Source organism: Pelobates fuscus, chromosome 5, assembly GCF_036172605.1.
Source record: "Pelobates fuscus isolate aPelFus1 chromosome 5, aPelFus1.pri, whole genome shotgun sequence".
In the NCBI taxonomy this organism is placed as follows: Eukaryota; Metazoa; Chordata; class Amphibia; order Anura; family Pelobatidae; genus Pelobates; species Pelobates fuscus.
In genome coordinates this window covers 224645287-224646842 of record NC_086321.1, presented here as the reverse complement: position 1 = coordinate 224646842, position 1556 = coordinate 224645287, and the positions used below count along the sequence as shown (strand labels likewise).

The window sequence follows — 1556 nt, the reverse complement described above, 5'->3', positions numbered from 1 at the left end:
AAGTGTGTTAACTCTTCAGGTTGCAGTGAAAGGCCATCTCACTGATAAATGGGAGGAGATCGCAGGGGTTTATCATCAGATCATCAGTAAACACCGAGGAGAGAGCTTCTTCAGTAGCAGCTGTGAAGGAGATCCATTTTATTAAACACAACTATCTGCAGACCAGTGGCCGCCACCATGGCCTCTACCCAGCAGCAGTGTTTTGGAAGGGTCCTTGTGGAGATGCGTGACGAGAGAGCTCGTTTAGGAGACAGTGAGAGCTCTGGAAGCCAAAAGAGTATTAGGGTCCATTCCGACTCCACGGACACAGACACTGAAGGAGTGATGTCCACCTCCCAGAGTGAAACTGGGGACAGTGATAGCGAACGTTCCATAGACGCTGATGTTCCACCGGGAGAAGATACATCCAAGCGAGCCTTGGTGAAGCCGCCTTACTCCTACATAGCTTTGATCACCATGTCCATCCTGCAGAGCCCAGACAAGAAGCTGACTCTGAGCGGGATCTGCAACTTCATCAGCAGGAACTTTCCCTACTATAAGGCAAAGTTCCCAGCCTGGCAGAACTCCATCAGGCACAACCTGTCCCTCAATGACTGTTTTATCAAGGTCCCCCGGGCACCAGGCAACCCTGGAAAGGGCAACTACTGGACCCTGGACCCCGCTTCAGAAGACATGTTTGACAACGGGAGCTTCCTGAGAAGGAGGAAAAGGTTTAAAAGGCATCGCACGGAATTCCTGAACGACGGGATCATAGTTTATCCCACGGTGCACTACTACCAGCATTATGGACCCACAGTCCCTCAGACCTTCGTTCAGCAGAATCCACTACCATTCATGGCTCCACCGAAGAGATTGATGGTTCCTTCCCAGCCATATGTGCCCCCTTGCCCGGAGATGTTAATGAGCAGGGCGCCCGTGTGTTCTCAGGTGGTCCCAACAATCGGCCTCTTAGAGACCCCAACAAAACCCAAGTGCTCTTTCTCTATAGACAGCATTATTGGCAAATCAAAGGAGCCAGAAGTGAGTCCTCCACCTCCGCCGCATTATGCTCATCTCTGGGACTACCGCAATCTTATGCCAGCCAATACCATGGTGCCAACCCTACTGAACACTTATTCTTCTGGGCCCTTGGTAAACCCTTATGTCATGCCACACTACCAAACTTTCCCTAGTCCTCTTTACCCCAGGACATACATGGGAGCATTTTAAGAACCGGTCCTAATATGATGGACCTCAGACATATTTGGAGTTTCCATGTCCTATGTTACTGACCAGTAATTTATAGGATTTACTGGAATTTGGAGCAAATTATCTGACCAAAGACTTTCAATATTGTCTTCAGTTTTATACACTTAAACAGTGCCCACGATTATGTGTGGGTAATTAACACTTACTGGGCAGCATGCACAGAGAGAGTATCTATATATATGTCTTTACTTTGCAAGCCATCTTTTACTTTGTGTTATGTTTTCCCCCGATGCATAGCATTGATGAATTTGTTAGCGCTTTATTTAAAAAATGTATGTATATAAAGAACAGTTCTGGTAGGAGATGTA

At 47.4% G+C, this 1556-nt stretch overlaps 1 protein-coding gene across 1 annotated transcript; it reads left to right on the top strand.

The window, feature by feature from the left end:
- Nucleotides 1-411: 411 nt before the first annotated feature.
- LOC134612185 (forkhead box protein D5-like) lies at nt 412-1209 on the top strand. Its single transcript, XM_063456540.1, has one exon. The coding sequence runs from the start codon at nt 457-459 to the stop codon at nt 1207-1209; it is 753 nt and encodes a 250-aa protein (XP_063312610.1). The 5' UTR covers nt 412-456.
- Nucleotides 1210-1556: the final 347 nt, after the last annotated feature.

Bases quoted from the DNA above. Each gene is read 5' to 3' on its own strand.
- LOC134612185 (XM_063456540.1), top strand. From the start codon at position 457: ATGTCCATCCTGCAGAGCCCAGACAAGAAGCTGACTCTGAGCGGGATC.